The sequence below is a fragment of the Anopheles arabiensis genome, chromosome 2, assembly GCF_016920715.1.
Source record: "Anopheles arabiensis isolate DONGOLA chromosome 2, AaraD3, whole genome shotgun sequence".
Classification (NCBI taxonomy): Eukaryota; Metazoa; Arthropoda; class Insecta; order Diptera; family Culicidae; genus Anopheles; species Anopheles arabiensis.
The window spans coordinates 104,248,064-104,266,107 of record NC_053517.1 but is presented as its reverse complement, the minus strand read 5'-3'; the positions used below and the strand labels follow the sequence as shown (position 1 = coordinate 104,266,107).

General features: G+C 47.8%; 1 protein-coding gene across 8 annotated transcripts in view; it reads left to right on the top strand.

The window, feature by feature from the left end:
• Nucleotides 1-18,044, top strand: part of LOC120896884 (division abnormally delayed protein) — a 126,982-nt gene that overhangs the window by 91,501 nt on the left and 17,437 nt on the right. For all 8 annotated transcript variants that reach the window (XM_040301442.1, XM_040301449.1, XM_040301435.1 and 5 more), the window contains exons 3-5: nt 713-874; nt 7,951-8,521; nt 8,628-8,814. In XM_040301442.1, the coding sequence (XP_040157376.1) occupies nt 713-874; nt 7,951-8,521; nt 8,628-8,814 (920 nt within the window). The remainder of the gene's footprint in view (nt 1-712; nt 875-7,950; nt 8,522-8,627; nt 8,815-18,044) is intronic.

Here is an 18,044-nt window from a genome sequence, read left to right as displayed (position 1 = left end):
TGCGCTCCAGGCTCGTGGTTTGTTTGTTCTCTCATTCACTTTGTTCCTAGCTTTTCCCTTACCCTTTTTGCATCCCTCTGTTGGTTTTCTACCAAACGGTATGGCAAGAATTCTGGCAGTGGCAACAAGAGCTTTGGCGCGTTTTCCATTACTTACGTAACGGAACATGCCGACAGTGGCTACAACGACCACCACTATTTGTACGCCATCGTGTTGTGTAGGTTAAAAGTGGGAGCTGGGATGAGTTTTGGAAAATAAATCTAAGCGAGAGTGTTTCCACGCTAATGAGATACGCGGCCTGTGCGGTGGGTCGTCACAGTGTCGAGTAGTTTGCTCTCCGTTCTTTTGCGTGCACTTCCCCTATCGCTGGGTGGATGAAATCTCGAGTAAAGAATAAATAAAATAATAACAAATCAACTCCGATCGACATTCTGGCACGTATTTCTGTGCTCTTGGTTGATGATTTTGCAGAGCGAGATAGTACTTTAAGTAGTGTTTTAAGAATTGCTTCACGGGCTCTGAGATACGCTCAATTCGACGTTATTGTGTACACGGAAGGAACACAAACGAAACGCTCACAAATTAAATTCACTTCCAATTCATCTCATTAATTATGCCAATTGTGCAAACTAGCCGCCTGTTTGGATTAACATTTTTATTATTTACTAACTGGAATTGGTGTCTTTCTCTCTCTCTTTCTCCTATTTATCAGGATCACAGCACGACCAAGGCCCGGTGTGCGGCGGTATCTGCTGCGATGCCGAGACCGAACGACAGTTGCAGGCGAAGGCGACGAAAACCTTCGAACGACTAGTCAAACACCACATCCGAAGCCAGCGGGGGCTCTGGGAATCGGCTGCTAATGTGTACAAAGGTAAGTGTGGCTGTGTTGGTAGGTGCCAGCAGTGTGGCTGGAGGATTAGAAGCTCGGTTAATTTTACAGTTGGGTGCTTTTTTATGCGCCTAACAAGGATTAAATCAGTCCGGTTGTGTCCTTCTTGTTGAGGTTGCTATATTTATCAGTTGAAGAAGGTTTTTTTTTACATAATTTTGCTAAAGTGCTAAGTGCTGCCTAAAGTGCTTTTGCTAAAGTAATAAGATATCGAAACATATTACAACGATTCTAGGAAGGTTTCAAATCAACTCCTGTGAAATAACAATCATTGTAAATTGTTATTAAATCTTTATCGTGTTTACTGCAATCTTTCTATAGCTTGCAAAATCCTCGCACTTCATCTGCCGGTTGTGGTTGACTATCCGGAACCTCAAATGTCACTACCACTTGCAAAAAGTTGATCTCCCGAAGCACGTTGTTGTTTTCGACACTGAGCCCCATCCTACACTCTCCAGGGCAGCGGCGGTCTAACAAATCGCTATGATACAGCCATAAAATAACTCATCAATCGTATGACCGCTTACGTACGGTTATGACTGGCCCGGGCACAGGAGTCCACCACCTACACGCGCACCACAAACCCCCCTACCCCGGTAGAGCGGCGGTATCCTTTATTGCACCAGGTTTGTCGTCCGGCCTGGCTCGGTACGACCGTATAAGGTTAAGTGCTTAATTTATTAGATCCGAATGTAAATGCAGGAAGAATATGTTTTCCAAGCTCGCTAATCCCCCGTTGTTGTCGTTCGCCAAAGCGGGGGGAGGTCCAATCGATCAAACGCTCTGCTAGCTCAGAGCTGCCGGGCGCCTTCAGGTGTGAATGTTGTGTGTGTGTGTGGAGCGGGTGGACTCTCTTGGGTGTAGAGCAAGACTTACCCAGTGCCCGGGGTGAGTGTATCACCCGGGAAAGAGCTACGAGACCAGAATATCGATGCCACCCAAAAAGTCTCCCGATAGTCCTTCGGGTGTGCTGGTGGTGGCTATTGTGGTCCGTCTTCTTGATTCTCGATTGGCAGCCCAAAACCCGGTTTCCGATGGGTTAGCCCGCGCTGCACCCCGTCCTCGGGCCGAGCCCACACACCTCACTCGATGGCCGATTCAATCGCTTCTTTCTACGCCGTACCGCAAGCACAGGGCGACATTGATTAATGCGATCAATTACTGCAGCTGCAGGTTTTCTGTGCTGGATTTGGCCGTAATTTATTTACCACCGTTTAGTCCGACCGGCACGAACGGCGAGCACGGGATCAGATCACCCAACGGTGGATAGCTTTTAAACTACGCACACGTACACCTATGTGTGTGTTTGTGTGTATGTTTGAGACACGACAGTATGTAGAAGCGTCGATGATGGTCACTAAGAGAAGGTACGGATAACACCCGTACCGCCGTCGATTACTATTCTATGCTTGCAGTCGTGACAGCATTTTCTATGCATCTCGAAACAGTTCATCGATCGACGGGAACCTCATGTATCATCGATGGGACATTAGGTTTGCCCCAAGTGTGTGTGTGTGTGTGTTTGCGTCTGTGCCAAGAATTGGTTTAGATGCCTTGCCGTACATCGACCGTCATAGAGACCGAGGCGCTCGAACGCCTTCGTGGAACCGTGCTTCGTGAGCTTGACATGTTTATGTCAACGAAAAGGAAGCAAACAACATAAATCGATGTCTAACGGTAGTAATAGGGGTTGATGATGATCGTGCTGACGATGTAAATTACCATCGGCTGTGCGTTTAACAAGCCAATCGAACGCGCTTGCTTGGGCCGAAGCGAAGCACGCGGACGGGCGTGTGATGATTAATACAGAACAATTACACCGCAATTAATGCGATAATTATGCGTGACATCACACTTTCGAGTGGGCGAACTGGACTACACACACACACTGACACACACATGCACTTGACCTTTGATTGGTCCCGGTTTTGTGCCGTATCGGAGGTGCGCACACATAATTATAACAATTGTGTCCCGCCAAGTGTGTTGTTGGGCGTTGAGTTGATGTGTAATTCGTTTAGGGGTTTTGTCAATTGCTCTAATTGCTTCGAACAATCATCGGGGTGCTGGGTGGGTGAATTGGATTGAGATGTCGATGAGTCATAAAACGGGGGACGCAAAAAACCAAAAGCAAACAAACAAACGCTTCCGCACATAATTGCAGAGCGGTAGTTAACGTTTGGCATTAAGGGTGTTGTGATAGGGGTGGATGTTTTGAAATGTGTTAGTTATTTATCAATTAACACGTTTTCTTTTGATTGCTGCTTGAACCTAATTGCTATAATTGGATGTTCTATTAAAACTTCACAATAAGTCCTCTCTTATATTAGTTCGATTTTCTTTTCTTTCAAAAAACAAAAATAAAATAAATTCATGTGAAGAACATTCACATTAACGACACATTCCCATCCGCTTTCATTTGATTTCAAACTACACGTAGCTTATGACGCGCGGCACCACTCGAATGCTTAGCAATTGAATCCCGGACCTGGATTGGATTTGAATCACGTCCGGATAGCTTACAAATCTGACGAAACGAAAATAGATCACTCGATTTGGCAGCATTCAGTTGCGCATCCTGATCATCCTCTAGCTGGGTGCTTTAAACCTATGCAGCTCTTGCCATGCATTACCGGTGGATAAAACCACCCGCCGAGAGCCGAACCCTGCCTGCCCAGTGCTTGCATTCTTCCCACGGTCTTTCCCACTGACGGTGTGCAGGTGAATATATGGAGCTGCATTTATATATGTGCATATATTCAACAGTGCACCTCCGCACGGCGTATCGGACCGCCCTTTCCACGATACCCACAGTCGACCGGGGGTGGGGGACGGGCGGGCTGTCGATGCTGGCTGCCGGCAGGGCTAGCCGTCGTAGCCAACCTGCCTTGATGGACTGGGGTTTTATGCAAATTTTAAACTTTCCCATCGAACTCGTCGCCGCTGTGTTCCGTCGGCTCGAAGATTGGCATGCTGCGGAGGGTGGTTGCCAGTGCATGTGTGCATGTGTGTGTGTCTGCCTGTGCCGGTGTATGTTTATGTGGTTTACGGAGGTGAATCTGCAATCCGAAGCTCCCATATCCGCTGTTTGGGCGTTTGGGGCAGGGCAAACAGCACACCGGAGAGCAGTAGCGGCACTAGAACCGGAGCCTAAATTTCAGTAACGAACTGCTGCACTCCAACGCTTCGGAAGTGGTGATAGTGGAAGGAACAAGAACAACAACAATAAAAAACCGGTGGATCGCAAAGTGCACTCTTGTGCAGGTGCGGGGTAGTTGTGTTCCAACTCCGGACAGCGGTGGCTGGCTGGACCGATGCTCAACCTCAGGTCTGGCACAGAGGGAAGTGCATCTGATTGAATTATGTATGCAGTCGAAAATTGCATCGCCCGGAAAACTTTGGCAAGCCTGGCCCGGGGCCCCGTGGGCCATAAAGTAATGGGCATCGCGCGTCCAGAGGCTACCTCTATGCGATGGCTTAATTCAATATGCAGCGCTGCCGGAGGGGGCGGCGGCGGTGCTGTTTAGGCGAGATCGGGCTTTGTGCGGTGCGTTCAAAAGTGAATAAATATTGTATATTGTACCCTGCCCTCACCCGCGTACCACACGTAATCCACACGCAGAATCACAAAATTTTGATCAAATATTAATCGACACATACACAAGCTTAATGGGTAAATATGTAGCGAGTGTTTTGATCCGTCGGAGGAGCCGGAAAAAGTGTCAAAAATCACTACAATCCCAAATAGCTTTGCGTTCACTCGTCCACTTCAGTAGCGGCAGAGCTCTCTATTTGGAGAACGTGTAATTAAAACCAGCTTTATATTAATCACACCACGTCCACCACGGTTTTGTATGTTTGCACTGGTGGATTAAACCGAAATTATGGGTACGACATGCAAATTCATCAAAATTGCGGTCAGCGTTAGAGAGAGCCCTCCCGTAAAATTAATATCAAAATTAATATTCATTAGAAAACACCTCGTGTGATTTTTTGTTTTCCCCCGCTCCAATCACAATCTCTAACAGCCCACATTTGACGGGCTCTCGATAATCTAATTAATTGCAAGAAAATAATCTGACACCAAGCGTATAATCCCGGTCCGCCGCTAGAGCGAGCGCTCGCGCGATGATGATACATCCTCCATTAAATGTCTTTCACCCTTGGCACGGGTTCTTCCGATCCGCTGCTGGCCGCTGTTGGCACGTTTGGAATACATTATTCCTGCCCCGAACGAGTGTTCCCTCATCCCTTGCCAACCAAACCGATCACCGTTGGGATCGCATTAATTGGATAGCCTTATTTGGCGAGAAAACGCTCGCTTCTAAAACGTTGTGTGGGGAGCTTTCTGTTAACTTAAAAAATCGACAGAGCGAGATGATACGAGAAGGTGCAGCATATTTAAAATGACAACGGGATGAATGAAACAAAAAGTGAAACCGAAGCAAACACATCCCTGTGGAGAACTCGCGCAACCCCCGCTCCGCTGCACATGTCGTCAAGCTGTGATTTATCATTTTATAATTTTTGCACCAGCAGCTTCCTTCCCGATTCCGATTCCTTCGTTTCCTTCGTGCACGGGCCACAGCCCGCTGTTGGGTTGGGCGATGAGCGGAAAATGGATAAATTTTTATGACAATGTCATTTCGAACGGCAAAATCGAAATTTTACGAGTATGGTTGTTTTTTTTTTTTGCTTTATTTCGGCTGCTGCTGCTGCTGTTGTATAATATTGCTTACTGCAAAAGCAAAAGTGAAGCTGCGCAGCGGAGAAAAGAAAACAAATCGATTGTGGGCCGCAAACCATCAAGCACACGGGGGTCGAAATAGGGGCTCAAGTGTGTGTGTGTGTGACAATAAATCTCGCGTCGATTTTTTTTTTAAGAGGCGCCAGAATACACATCGTCAAAAGAGCGGACACGCGAATTTATGTGGTGTTCGTTTTATATTTTTAAAGAATTTTTTTCTCTGCTCCACAACCGGCATATAATGCGGCCGATATTGTGGGACATCCATTTTGTGTATTGTGCGCGTGCTTTGTGCTCCATGGTTCATAAAAAGCCACCACCATTACTTCAAACTATTGATACATTCTGGGTTATGGGGTTCAGTTTTGTGTAACGGTGTCGAAAAGATATTGTTTTGACACTGTTTACAGGTGTAGTGACATTTTTGACACGCTTCAGGGGGAAACGAGGCGCTTTAGAAGAGTGCATTGAGTGGCACAAAATTCAATCCAACAGCAAGTGAAGGCGTAATGAATGGATTTTGAACTGAATGAATGGACAACAAAACTATGTAATCAACTTTTAAGTCATCCTTCCTGGGTTACAAACTGCACAAAAGAAACTAAACTCGTTTTGAAAACGTGCTAACCGGTTGTAACAAATTTCAAACTGTAAAATCATCACTTTTTGACGAGTTCGACTTGTGGGGGGGGGGGGGGCGAAAATCGACTTGTAAAATTGCCAGACAACGAAAACTTTTTCGGGAATATTGACAGCGCCACGACAACGTGCGTTCGGTTAAAGTTTGCCTGCCACCATCTAACCGGCAAAGGTGGCGCTGTCACTAACCGATCCGTTCCCCCATGTTTTTTTTTCAGGATTCCTACACGACCAGGACTCCCAAACCATTCTCCAGATCCTCCATTCCCTTAGTTCCCCCCACGCCGCAAAAAAAGCGAGAGGAAGAACAGTTGCGTCCCGGTAGTGGCCGGAAACGATTTAGCAAAGCGAGAACGAGTTCGTCGTTAAATTTGTGCTCATCCGTGCTCGTGCAGCGCCCCGGCTAACAAATGCCTTTGGAATTACTCTCGTGTGTGGAATACACAATTTCCAACGATGCGAACGCGACGAGCGCAACTTTCGCAGCCTTCCGGAAGGACGGATGTCACAGGCAAAATGCTTGTTTGTTCTACCTTGTGCTCTTGCAGTCCGGGACACCGGGTCTATACGGAGAGGCATCCGATGAAACTCACGGCACGGTCAAACTATAGCATCCGGAGCAGTAAAGTTTGTGACTCACGTGAATTGCATTAATAATCTTCGATGCAAACGGATTATTGGATGATTTGTCCTTGCAGCAGTGTATGTGTGTGTGTGGTATGCGAGCTGCTAGGGAAGTTAGGGAACGAGATGCTCAATTATGAACAGGAAGCAGGGCTGGACGCTTTGGATTTTCATTCACGTCCTAGCCCAAAACATTCCTGCAGGAAATGCTGGCTGCTGGTTTTATTTTAGCTTTATTAGATGTTGTAAAAATCTTTAACCCGTGACTAATTGGATTGGATGAAATGCCTTAGGAAAACTAGACAGAACAGGCAGCTGCTGGGGTATTTGTTCCTTTCTAAACATACCAATTCCAGCCAAACTTGTTTGTTATTAATATCCATCATGAAGCCATCAGCAAATTCTTGCGCCATGTTCAATAATCCAATGACGATGGAATTCTTCAACCACTGAGTCATTCGGTTTTACTCTCACCACATCAGAAATGTAGGAATGCGTTCTTCTTCTTGCTGCGCTTTCTCACCTTTCCAGGTTGTGCAAAGTAATGCCGTTTCCACTTTCAACACTTTCAGCGCAAAGTGAATGAAAATTGTATGCTTGGAATTGGAAGACGCCGAAGGCCAAGTTGTTTCGTTGCTGCTTATCCATTCTTCCTCAGTATCCTTCTGGGTGTACATCAGACATAACTTCTTAGGCATTCTTTTCGAATGGAATGCGATGTGATAAAACAATCCAATCAAACCAATGCAAGAGGTTTTCGTCGTCTGCTGTTGGTTGCTTTAATAACCTCATATAGTAGTTGAATTTGAGATCAATGAAATGAAATGGAATGAAATGAAATGAAATTATGTTATCATAACAATCAGTTTAAGTCCACTTTACCAATATAAGTGACTCTTAACGAATATCCTGGTCATGCTCACATCCCAGTGCGCCTTGAATAACCTTTGAAATACATCATGCCACATGTCATGCGCGTCATCATCCACGACTCACCACTTCGATGGATTAATCCAATTTTGATCTTTCCGTGTCCCGCTCGTTTCAGACTATCTGCTGCAGCTGCTGCAACAGTCGGAAAACAAAACGCTCAACCTGTTCTCGACCGTCTACCGCAAGATGTCGCCGCTGTCCCGCGAGCCGATCCGCGAGCTGTACGAAACCATCCGCCGGAAGCTGCTTGCCGACCATGCCGGGGACGATTTCGAGATTATGACGATTCTCTTCTTCCGCGATCTGTTCCCGGTCGCGTACCACCACGCGATCCACTCGGACGTTCACGGTACGGAGCGGGGCCGCCCGGCCAGCGGCAGCAACAGCAATCGGGACTTTCACAGCGACTACAAGAACTGTCTGGTGCACACGTACGACGATCTGAAACCGTTCGGCATGGTGCCGCAGGAACTGTCCAGCTCGCTCGTGTCCTCCGTCAGTGCCGCGTCCGTGCTGCTGCGCGCCCTGCGCGAAGGGGCCGAGGTGCTGCTGAAGCTCGAGGAGGTGGGCGTATCTGCGCCGAGCTGCCGGCAGGCGCTGCTACGCATGAACTACTGCGGAAGCTGCAAGCGGTACAACCATCTGCACGCCAAACCGTGCGCCGGCCTGTGCCAGAATGTGATGCGGTAAGGACAACGCCCTTGCACAACTCGCGCTTGGCTTTCTCCCCAGCCGCGCCGCGATGGATGGAAAATTAATCAAACAATGCCTCCGATATTTTGTCGTCCGCAGGGGCTGTCTAATCGAGTTCGTTGGCGCACTGAACAAGGGCTGGTCGACGCTGACGGAGGCGATCGTTCCGCTGATCGGAACCGTCCGCTCGGTCGACGGCATCGAGACGGATATCAAATCCCTGGACGGTAAACTGTCGAACGCCATCATGCACGCGATGCAAAATGGACCTCAGCTTGAAAAACAGGTAAGGGGAGCACACCCACACACGCTGTTGTACACTGTGATGATTCAGTTGCGATGCAATTCGTGCCTGTTTGGGAGGGCGCGTTTCAGGCGAAAACAATACCGTTTAGATTTAATTTTAGAACCATCGTCCCACGCGGCATGGGGCGGTTTTGCTTTGGGGTTGGATTTAAACTGGCGGTTAAACAGTCTCACGACTACGATTGCAAAACTCCCGGCTGCATTTGCAGCGTGTTGGTGCGTGTGAGCGGTGCGAGGTGAATGAATTCGCGTTAATGAAGTCTATTCATGGGAAATTGCCACTTGTTCGCTAAATTTAGTCAGACATCATCACTACATCACCGCGCAACCCCGTGACCCATGTGGATAAATTAATCAACATTGTTCATCGGACACGCGTTATGCCGGCCGACCACCACACCATCAGGCACACCAAAAACAAACCAAAGCCACAACGCAAAACAACACGAACTGCACTTTGCAGTTTGCACATTTCGTGGCTGAGGGAGGGAAGGAGGTTTGTTTAATCATTTTACGCTTGGTAATTATGGGAATTAGCAAATCAGCACATCGCTCACTCATCAGCAAATCGAATTCCGGCGAAAGGGGTAGAAAACGTTCCTCGTTTGTTAGTCTGTTCTTACCAAATCGATCGATGGAAGCTTTTTTTTTAACCCTACAAATGGTCGTTGGACATTAGCAACATTTGGCCACTCTGAACCGATCCGTGCCGTTCCGTTGGCTGACATTGGAGACATTGTGCTGCGTGCCTGTGCTCCACATTGGTTAGAATTGTCACGATCGGGTTCAATCAACGGTTCGTGGAATCGCGAATTAGTCCAGCGTCAGCAAATGTCACAACGCGCCATTGCTATTGTTGAAGTTTTGGTTGTGCCGAAGCCGGTGTGGTTGGACCACAGCTCGGCAATATGAGGAAACGAAAAAACCAGCGAACTGCAAATCGGCCCAGGAATGCTGACGTGGTCTTTGACCTGCACGCGCTAACGTTGATCGGGCAATTCTGGCTAGAACGGGCTAGCTTGAAACCTACGGGAAACCACGGTGTATGGGAGTTAGGGTTTGAGAGTTTTTTCTTCTGTGTTTTCAACCCCTCGGCTATTGCGACGAATTTTGTATACATCACTAAACATGTGCCACACTAAGCACAAACCTTTGGGAAGGTTCGGAGTTTTGAAGCATCTCTCCCCGACAGCGCGTACACCTGCTGACAAACTTCAATGGGTCGGGTTTCAAACAGTGTTCCGAGGTTTTGACGAATTCTTGCCTTTTTTTGCATTAAACTTTTTGTTCCCCACAGCTAGCTCAGTTGGTTATTTGCAACCCTTGCATATAAGCTGGATACAATGACCCTAAAGAGGAAGAACAAAAAACTGAAACGGTTTGCCACAATTTAACTGACGATTGAAAATAGTTTGTTTGTTTATTTTACAACGCAAAGTTATTAAACTTGGCACCAAACTCCAAAACGACTGGAGTAAACAAATATTTACCCGACGTCGGTGCATTTCATGCCAAAAACAAGACCCAACTTTGAGGCATTGATTCTCTGTTGGCATTGGTGGAGTTGCTGCTCCAGAGCGGGCTCTTAAATTAAAACAATTTGGTGTTTTGGCTCTCTGTCCCTCCCGTCGAAAGCCTGTTCAGGATGGTTGAGATTATTTCTCAATGGTACTAAAGCTGCGGTACCACAACAGCCAGTGGAGAGCAAATGATGGTGATGACCGATGCGAGATAACTCCCTGTACACACACACACAAACACACGCCCAGGGAGTCGAGAGACCATTTCCGACCTTGTAGCAGTTTGTTAGCGAGCGCCAAGTTACGGTGCAGCAACGAGTACACACACTCGTTGCCTCCGATCCCGGCCGAATGCCCCCTGCCCCTGATGAGAGTGGCTGTAAGGCTGCGGTGTAGCAGCTTACACCCGGTAGCTGCTCGCAGCAGCACGGCGAGAATCCGACCGGTACGTAAACGAGCGCATAACATATGTTTAATTCAGTTTAAACGAGTGCTTTATGGTTCTCGAGAGATGGTAGCTGGAATGCCCGGGACAGGGCAAACCTTGTGCAGAGAAACCACACGACGCGTTCGGCAGATAGTGCTGAGGGCCTTCCCTGGTGGAGGCTAGACTTTGTTGCCAGTCGTGTCGGCCTTCTCGTGCCGGTGCTCCTCGGTGGCGATATGGTTGGCGATTGTCTAGACACTGCTGCTTGTGCTTCTTCGCCAGTCGATGGTCCTTTTACTCCGGTGGATGATGGCTCTCGTTAGAATTCCTGTAATTATGTTAATCATAAATTTAAGAGGCTCTGTTGTGGCATGGACGGTGTGCTAGATCCAACGGACGTGCGTAATGTGGTTTGCAAAGGAAAGGTTTCAACTAACAAAAAACTGCCATAAATCTAGCATCGTCCCACATCAATTCTGAGCATCACTTCGTGCCGCGGTATCGATTATCGTCTTGTAAACTCGAGTCGCGTCCGAGAATTAAGTCAGCGCACGAAAGTGCCATAAACATTTTGGCAAACTAATTTCGTGCTATTCAAAAACCACACCAAACCAGTGCCAACCACGATTCGTCAACGAGAGTGGCCATCTCCAGCGAGTCACGCCACGGTCGGTCCCCTCTTCTGAGTCATCGTCTCGATGACTAATCGAACGAGTACCGTTGACGGATAATCACCGTCGAAAACGCGCCCGCTAACTCACACTAATCGTTCCTAATTGTGGTCGTTATCCTCGGCAGTGGGACCTAAGGGGGTCGTCCAGATCGCCCAGCCGCCAGCCTCGTGTTGCTTGGTCGCCTGGGAAATGATTTTATTTCGTTCATCTCTTGTTATCCACCATCATCATAAACGTCTTCGTCGTTGTGGGGCTTGGAAGCCTTTGGAAGAGGCCTGTTTTTCTTCCTCCCAGCTGAGGACAATGTTAGTCTCCGACTCCGATCACCGAATGTCGAAACCGAGCAGCACTTCGAGAGCGGAGTCTTATCTAAATTGTTCCGTCAGGCCAAAACCAAGATCCAAAACCAAACTGTTTGTGTGTGTGTGTGTGTCTTGCTGTGTGTGCGCTCGCGCTTTTGCTTTTGAAGGTGGGTGGCACACGAGAGACCTTGAAAGTGGTTCTCATGGTTCATTCCACCCGCTGCTGCCGCCATCACAGGGCTGTGAAGTTTTGCCCTCCCAGGGTGTGTGTGTTAGTGCGCGCGCGAGGTGTGCAATGAATTATCTCCGTTTTGGTAAAGTGTGCGCCGAAGTCTGCCATTTCTGGGGGCGCTTTTTTGCGGACTTTCGGCAAGGCGAAGTATCCGGGAAGGGACCGCGCGGAGGCGCAGTGCGGCAAACATTCTTTTGACTTTCGCACAAAGTTTGACATTGAGAAATACTCGTTCGTACCTGTTTTTGGGGTTTTGGTATTGGAGTGTGTGTGTGTGTGTGCCGTTGCAAGCTTCACTCGGTAAAGCATGTCCACTGCCCGCACGGGAGAACCATTTACATAGTGGTTTTTATGGCCAACGTCACTCTTTAAGACGCCGAACGAGACACGGACAATCAGTTGGACGGCTTTTGGGAAACTCCACCCCCCCTTCCCTTCCCTCGAGATAAGAACCCAAAGTAAAAGTTGTAGCAGAGCGAGAGCATGCTTAAGATAATCTTTGACAATCAATTCATCCGGCTTGCATGTATAAATACTTCACCAGATCATTGGCTCGGTGAGCTCATCGGGTCTTTGTTGGCTCAGCATCATTTGATTTGGGGGCCTTTCTAACCTTCCTCAACCGGTCATTTCCGTTCAACGCTTAACGCTTGTATACGCTTAGCTTCTTCACTTTTCCGACTGCTTTAAGACATTCTTTACCATTCCCTATCCTGTTCTTCCCTCCCTCTTTTGTGGGTCTCTGTTGCATACGCTTTCCTGGTGGCGCGGTTTCCTTTTCTGTGTTTCCTCTATTCACTTTCGTTGCGCGCGCGACACCTTGTCTCTGCTGTTTGTCTTCGGTCGGTCGGTTGGTGGTACGGGGTTCGACATATGAAGGAATGTTCCAATGCGCCTGCTCTGGAACCCGCGTGCTACAGCGCACCAGAACTTCTTCCTCACCCATCCCACCTCCCAAAATGCACGAAGCGAAGGCTGCACCCTTGTGGAATGTTGCCGGCTCGGGAAGAAGCTTACAAGCGATGGTTCGCTTTTGGAGCTGTGCTGGCCGGTTTTCCAGTTCTTAGTCATCCTTGGCTGTTGCTACTTTGGCAGTGGCTTTGCTTCGCTTTGCTGCGATGATCATCTTATTTAAAGCTCATTGCGTCATGGGACACACACTCACACACAGCCGAGCATTCACAGAATGGCATTCAGAGAGACAGGGCTGTGTGCGTTGGAACAGTGAAGCCGAGAGAAGCGGCGAGGCATTCCACGCCACACTGCCATTGCCCGGAGGCCATGCCATTGCAGAAAATAAAATAAAAAAAAACCGTGGAAACAGATTCAATTTCTCGTTAAGTGTTATTGGTCAAAGTAATAAAACACACATAAAACAGGTTTAACTGGATATGTGTGTTGTTTCTTTCTATTTTTTTTCCGTTGTTGCTGCCGCTGTTGTTTCGCTTGCTTGTTTGCTTTGTTTGTGTTGTGCTGTGCCCGGTTCGCAGGAGAGAGAAATACATTCTTAGCCCCGATTGCAGTTTTGTTCTTTCGCGGGGAGATCTTCGCGCTCCTTTACCCCTTTCGCTGACGCGGGTGCCCCCGGCAAACTCGTTAAAAAGGCGATGCCGCGATGATGCTCTTTTGCCGAACGGGCACCTCAGTTGCTTCTTCGCCCAGGGTTCCATCGATGCGTACGTGTGTGTTTGTGTACCATGACCACCCGTTGCGAGGTGGAAAGGAATTTCGGTTGACGTTTCTGATACCTTCGGGTCGAAGGAAGCAACCGCACTGGGTGTAGGCCCCGGAGGCCCCAGCAACGCTTGCCGGAGATGATTTAAAGACAATTGAATGTAAAGTAAGCATGTGCATAGAATTTTCACATTTTGTTACTGTCTGTCCACACGTCATGTCCCCACAGGAAGCTGCCACCTTCGCTTCCCACGTTCCCATGCTTTTGGGAAAGGGGGTGAACAGTTCCAGTGCCGCTGATTATAATTTTGCAAATCAACGCAACACTTTCTTGCTGCTTCCCGATCTCGCTTCACACTGTTATCTTCCATTTGTTTTTATGCTGCTGCAGCATAGCGTTCAGGGGCATAGGGGCTGCTTAACGCGTCGTCGCTGGTGTTTGTTTGCTAACAGCTTTCAGTGCGCCAATAGCGAACGGGTTTCTTCGTTTTCGGGGCTTTCATCCCGTGCCCGCTTGTTAGCTGCACACGGACCGAACGGCTTCACTTTTCTTAGCGCTTGCTTACCGCGCGGCGAAGGTGTGCGTTGCACGGTTATGTTTCTTCCGCCTGCTTTACGCCTGTCTTCTCACGTGTGGCTGTTAGTTGCCGTGGCCTTTTTTTCTTACCGCAGCCGTTTTTGCTATCCGTGCGCGCGATGCACATTTCGATGCTGTTGTTGTTGTTGTTGTTGCTCTTGCTCCATTCCTGCTTGCTCTATGTGTTGCCATTTTTCCCTTTTAGTTTTATGTTTTAAGTTGCGTTTCTTGTTTTGTGTGTGTGTGTATTTGTCTCTTTTTCTCTTTTCTTCTTTTGTCTTTTTTTTCTGCGCCCATGCAAACTCTCTGTCCCAAACATTCCAAAACTGTTTCGCTCTGTTTCGCGTTTCGCTTTGCGCTCTTCACAGTATCGAATAATCTTCATTTCTTCGATACGTTCGATATTTCGGCAATGGCAGCAATATTGGCGCCCAGAGCCAGCCGAGCTGCGGCTGCTGGCTAAAAGCATGCTGGCTTCATTCACGTTCCCACATGACCACGGGTGCGCACACACACACACATCAGTATGGGTATCGGTTTCATTGATGGGCCCGCTGCCGATGAACGAAAGGGCGAGAGCGTACATCTATTCGAAATATGCCATTAACGATGTTGTAATCTTCGCTTACACGTTTCATTGCGCGAAGTCATGCTCCGCTGGGACGAATTTCCGGACGTTTCTCCCCCACACGCCACCGGGAGGAGCCTCACGCGTGAACCGGAGGAGCATTACGCACGACACGTTTAGTCACGAAATTTGTTAACACATGGGAACTATTCTATACTGATTAGGTCAGATTATGCAGGAGTTTGTTGTTGTTTGTAATTAAATCTGACATTGAATTAATCTCGTTTGAATGTTTGAAATTGAGTAAGCATGCGAAAATGTCACAACATGTGTTAAATCTTCTATAATGCTATCTTATAAACTTAATACTTTGACTGAAGATCAATCAGTTTCCAAATTTTAAAATGAAAAAAATTGAAAGACAAACGAGAGAATTTCCTGGGTTATCTATTGAACCAAAGTTTCTCACACTCTACACACACACTTTTGAAATTTCGGACTTGTCACCCTCCAGTTTTATTCTTAAAATAACCAATAAACTTAAGCCGGTAACCGTCTGTCACTCGGATATCGGCATGCCAGCTGTTTCAAGCAAAACAGCTTTACCGCTGCTCCAAAAGTAGTGCCTATCGCTCTGATAGCGTTGTCAAATGAAAGTCAGCTTAGTGTCTCCCAGTAACTGAACGGGATCATCTTCTTGTTTTTAACTGGCGCTGTCTCAGCTGTATGTATGTCGAATCGGGAGTTCTGAATTTTCAGAATTTCTATCACTTCAAAACCAAGGCTGGAGAAAGACCTCCTCCAGTCAGTCCAGAGTCCGAGGAGGATTACTTGGGTGCGAATGCCGCAAAGCTGTCTGGCGCACAGGTACGGACAGGTTCGGAGCTGCCAAACCTGTATCAATGTTCAACACTCTCGAATTAGTAGAGTCAACAGCCGAAACAGGGGCCTACCAGCGCTACCATAACAAAGCCCGTGAACCGTTTACGAACCCGTGGACGGATGGTGGTAACCTATCGCAGAGAAGTTAGCCTGATAGAAGAAACACGAACGATTTGAAGACAAGGCAAGAAGTCACTTCATCCTTCCAAAATCTTGCACCACTGCACGCGGGTGATATGGTGTAAGAAGACGCACACAAACACACGCGCGCGTGTCTGCGTTCCGTCAGGGCGTCCCTGAACGTCTTCCAAAACGTTTATTATTTATTTTCCCTCCATCTCGCTGAATGCAAGGGCTCTCGGGGTACGGTTCACTCCAATGCTTGTGTGGTACAACCAAGGGTTGTACCTTTTTTTGTTGTTTGTGAGATCCAGAATTCTCTCCGTGTTCTCCTCCGCGTGATCTCTCCGAAAGGTTCGCCGTGTTAAAAGGATGGTGTCACTGCCACTCTCCGCCGGGTGTGTGGACCCTGGTGTGTGGGATGACAGAACAAAACGAAAAACGGGCCGAACAGAACCCGAAACAATTGCAATGCGCGCGCGTTTGCTTCTTCTCCTCCTCGTTTCGAAGGTCCGCAAGGACCACGCCAGGAGGTTGAACCCGACACAAACACAACAGACAAACAAAAAAAAAAAAACAAGGATACACAACACTAGAGAGCTCCCCTCGCACTGCTAACCACCCAAATGGTGAGACTTCCATCGTTACGACGTTGAATGCGTTTTCTTGCTCGCCTTCTTGTCCGGGGCTTTTTCGTCCGATCGTTCAACATTCTTCCCCCGGCTGGCATTTGACCACCCCGGCAGCAGCAGCAGCAGCAGCAGCAACAGCAACATCAGCAGTTCTCCTAGTGTGGCCATGCAACTTTCGTCGAACCCGGTTTTCGGGCGGTTTTGCGTTCCGCGTGCCATGGTCGCACAGTTTTGGGCAATATAGTCCCACACGCGGCCGCGGCGATTGCACTTTGCAGGCCCAGGGTGCGGACTGCAAGGAAGCTGTTGTGTGGAGCAGAACCCACGTATCGTCTTTGCCGTGCGTCTTGTCCCCCCGCGCACATCCGGAATAGGTTTTGTTGGGAATCCTGGAATCTCACCGGTTTATGGGTTTGGGGAGTCATCCCCTTTTACAGACGGTGCCGCTAATTCTCTTTCTTTCTTTATCGCTGTTTTATCGTCGCTCGTTTTCTGTGGCTTGCCCTTTTTTTTAGTTTGGTTTGGTTGCTGTTTCACAACATAGCTTTCTTCTTCTTGATTGCATTTTTGTGTCCCTGAAAAATGCACTAACACACACACACACATACACTCGTAATCCCGTGACTCTCTGTGAAAGAAAAACTGCTTTCATTGCTTAAGATCAATTTGCACACACGCCTGATGCCACACGAAAGCGATGATACAACATTGCACGGATTCCCTTCGCGTTCGTGTCGCGCATAACAGTTCCACTCTCGCCCGGGTGACTTATGATTGGTTTGATTGGTAGGCTCACGGTTGGCTAGAGTGTGAACCACCAAGGGACACGGGTAATTACCAATCATGTGCGAAGCTTAATAAACGGTTGTACTAATCGATATGTGATTTCTAGAATTGGAGAGGCTGTTTTGGGTTATTTTTTTTTGTATATTGCTGTTGTTGTTCTTTTCCCCTTGATTTGTTGACTCCCGTTGCTAGCCTTTACCCTTGCCGGTGATCTCCGCACGGCGATGAGTGAGCAGTAATTGGTGTTTGCTCCCCTCGAGATCGACCCATACCTTAATGATGGGTTTTATTTGCGCTTCCTCCCATGTCCTGTGCGCGTGTGTGTTAGAAAGAGAGGGAGAGAGAAAAAAGGAGCCTTACCAGCTCACCTTGAACTTTTTGATGCCTCTGCCCGCGCCACTTGAGGTGTGATCTGATGAAATAATGGCTTACTGTTGTTGTTGATTTTTTTTTTCGCCAATTTTATTATCTTCCTTATTACTGCCGAGATGACCCGTCAGAAAATCAATTACACGAGTGATTGAATCGCTGCTGCTGCGCCCAGAGCACAACACAAACCCAAACGCGTTCCGCACTCTGGAAAGAATTTGTGAATGATTTCGACACACAATTTGCAAATGTTCATGCTGCATGTGGCGCTTATATAAAAAAGCGATTATCATCCTAATTGATCGTGCTTTGTGCATGTTAAATTCAGGATCACATTCAGGTTGCGAGTTGCTGTGTTCAAAATTGATTCATTCCAGGAAAAAAAGGAATGCTCTCGTCAAATGCTTGCACGATCTCGTTCTTGTGCTGTGCGTCCGCTCTTGACCG